Source organism: Myotis davidii, unplaced genomic scaffold, assembly GCF_000327345.1.
Source record: "Myotis davidii unplaced genomic scaffold, ASM32734v1 scaffold362, whole genome shotgun sequence".
Classification (NCBI taxonomy): Eukaryota; Metazoa; Chordata; class Mammalia; order Chiroptera; family Vespertilionidae; genus Myotis; species Myotis davidii.
In genome coordinates this window covers 2,751,717-2,754,709 of record NW_006297152.1, presented here as the reverse complement: position 1 = coordinate 2,754,709, position 2,993 = coordinate 2,751,717, and the positions used below count along the sequence as shown (strand labels likewise).

Here is a 2,993-nt window from a genome sequence, read left to right as displayed (position 1 = left end):
GTATCATGGGGTTAAGTCATTGCAACTTTTTAAAAACTAGCTGTGAGTATTCCTAAAAAGAAGATCAATGGACTTAAAGAGATGACTCTTGGGATATCATCGACTTTAATAACCAGGATGTTTTGAGTATTCAGTAAAGCTGTTGCCAATTTTATCAGTGAGCATTTAATAGTCAGTAAATGGCTCAGTAGCAGAAAAAGACTTCCTAGACAACTATATATGAGCTGCTTTAGTCATAAATACTTTTCAGTATTTATGATTAAAAAACCACTCATATTTACCATAATATCTACTTTTTAGAAAAAGTGGCCTGGTCATTGTCTTCAGTAAGTAATAATCATTTTTTTCTATTGTGAATACTTTTCCAGATAGTGATATAGTGATAATTGGTTCAAAAATAATATTGCTTGGCCTGAAGCTCCTATACTCTTGGTTTTTCTTTTCTAAATGATGGTAGAACTATTGGCTGTGCAAACCAAAACCAAAACCAAAACAAAACAAAAAATACCATAAAAAACAAAAGCAAAACAACCAGAAGAAGAAAAAAAGGAAGGGATGAATGACTGAAGCAGATAATGATACTGCCAGTTTGCTATTAATATTATTCAACACTTTAAGTTCAAAATGAAGAAACCCTTCATCTTAAAGTGATAATTATCTCACTTGCATTAGTGGAGTAGTTTAATAATTCCATTCTTCTCAGTAGGAGTACCAAGTGCATCATTTTTTTCTAGATTTCTACTAAAAAATTCAACTATGATTTTTAACCTCATATGACAATGCTTTTTGTTGTGATTAAGAAGAGAGGAAATATAGGAAAATAAAAATAGACTCATGGAATAAAATTTTATTTTTTCTAGGCCTTTATTTTTGGGAGATCCTAATATTGAACTTCTAGACAGAGGACAAGTTTTACATTTAAAGAATGTGCGAAGAAGTGACAAGGGGCGCTACCAGTGCACTGTGTCCAATGCAGCTGGCAAGCAAGCCAAGGATATAAAACTGACAGTCCATAGTAAGTGTGACTTTCTTATGCTTTTTATTGGTATCAGTTCTCAGTATGAATTGAAAAGCAGGGTTCACTCTAATATTAACTCTTCTTTTTTTCAGACTGAATAATTTAGAATGCTACTTTAGAATAAACAGTCTGTCTTTATGTGTTTTAGGCTAGAATGTTGCATCCAATTTTAATGCATTTTATCAATAAGGATGGACTTTTTTCAAGTGGTTTAGTGGTTTTTATATGATCTCACTTAAGAGATCACAGATTTCCTAATTGATTGGTATATACATAGACCAATTGTTTATATTCTTAAAGGGACATATTAAAAAGGCACAGTGCATTTTAATGTGCAGTGTGTTTATAACCTTTATCTTTAACAGCCTTCCACAAACGGAAGGACGGGTCTCAGAAAAAGTATACATAAATTAAATTGAAACTGGAAGTGGCATTTATTTGGCAAATTTAAGCAATAGATGGATGTTATTCTGTTCTACTGTCAACTGGAAATGTTCTTTGAGTTATTTTTCTCAATTTCACAAATACAGTCTTTTTAAGTATAAATGCTATTCCTTTGTAAAACATTTATGGAGGATAGGCAGTTATTGAACCCGTGTTTTTGGATTCATTGACGTATCATCTAATTAGGCTACCCAGCTGATTTAGAAAGTCTTCATCATTTGCATTTGCATCAAGGCCTGACAAACATTGCTGAAACTAAAATTTGAGCTCAGAAAATATATCCACTGCAAATTTGCAGCAGAATCGAGTGCGTGGGAAATGTATTAAGCAGCTGACCATACTTGTGATTCAAACAACAGAATGACTTACACAGTATAAATTTTGCACTTAAATGCTGTTTTTGTCTGCTAATTTTGGGTTGAATTCATTTAAAAAATTATCAAGCTAATAGCTAAACTAATTTCCAAAATCTTCCAGTATTCAGTACTCATATTTGAAGACAATTCTTCTCGTTCAGAAAAAAATTTAGTCTAAGTTTTAAGTTCAAAAAATTATAATGTAACTTTACCACCATTAAGAAATTAAACTACTGTATTGTAGGAAAAGTGATTTTATACACCTTCTTCTTCTAAAAACAATGAAACTGCTGATGTTTAAATTCAGAAGAGCCAAAAAAATATACCTTGAACACTAATATGTTCAATAACATATTAATATTTTGCACAATGTTTGCTAATAAATAACATAAGCAATAAAGATAGACTTTTGATGCCTTATATTTTAATAAGCTTTGTAAATTTGTCTTAGTCTTTTTCAGCCTCACCCATATTTTTACCACCATATTTTTACCACCATATTTTTACCACCATATTTTAACACCATCAGTGTTTTTTTAATTTTTGTTTTGTTTTGTTTTCTTTTACCATCAGTTTTAACACATCTTAGCAGATTTCCCGTCAGATTATAATGGATTTATGTTTTTTCAACTTCTTTGAAAACATTTTTGTTTGTAATTTTTATACAGAATATTCATCACTTTCTTCAGAGTTAACATTGAGTCCTCAAATAAACAAAAAAAAAACACCCCTAAGTGATGTCATTAACACCTGTCAATTTGTCAAATCCAAGAATAGTAGGTCTCGCCATAAATTATGTGTGAAAAAAATTTGGGTATGTGAATGTCTGTCACTGAACTAGTTCTAAGAATGGTTATCAGAAAACATTGAGGTACTCTGCTTAGCAGTCAGGTCTTGTTTTCTACTATCGTCTCCACCAAAAGGAACCAAGGCTTCTTGGAGAAATGGTTAATTCCAGGACAGGGGCAGGAATATGCAAGCAGCCTGGGGCATGTAGTGGGACCAGAAAGTTTAAAAGTACCAAAGTAATAAAATAACATGGTTATGTCAAAGGGACATTAGAGCCAACTGGAATAGCTTCCAATGGACGAAACTGGAACACTTCAAACAAGAAAACAAATAATATAGTATTAGACTATAACCCAAAATATAAATTAAGTTTTGGGGAGTCCATA

The 2,993-nt window shown here is 31.7% G+C and overlaps 1 protein-coding gene across 1 annotated transcript in view; it reads left to right on the top strand.

Moving 5' to 3' along the window:
* Window positions 1-2,993, top strand: part of LOC107181387 (hemicentin-1-like) — a 27,779-nt gene that overhangs the window by 15,182 nt on the left and 9,604 nt on the right. Inside the window, exon 8 of the mRNA XM_015569925.1 lies at window positions 861-1,015. Within this exon, the coding sequence (XP_015425411.1) occupies window positions 861-1,015 (155 nt within the window). The remainder of the gene's footprint in view (window positions 1-860; window positions 1,016-2,993) is intronic.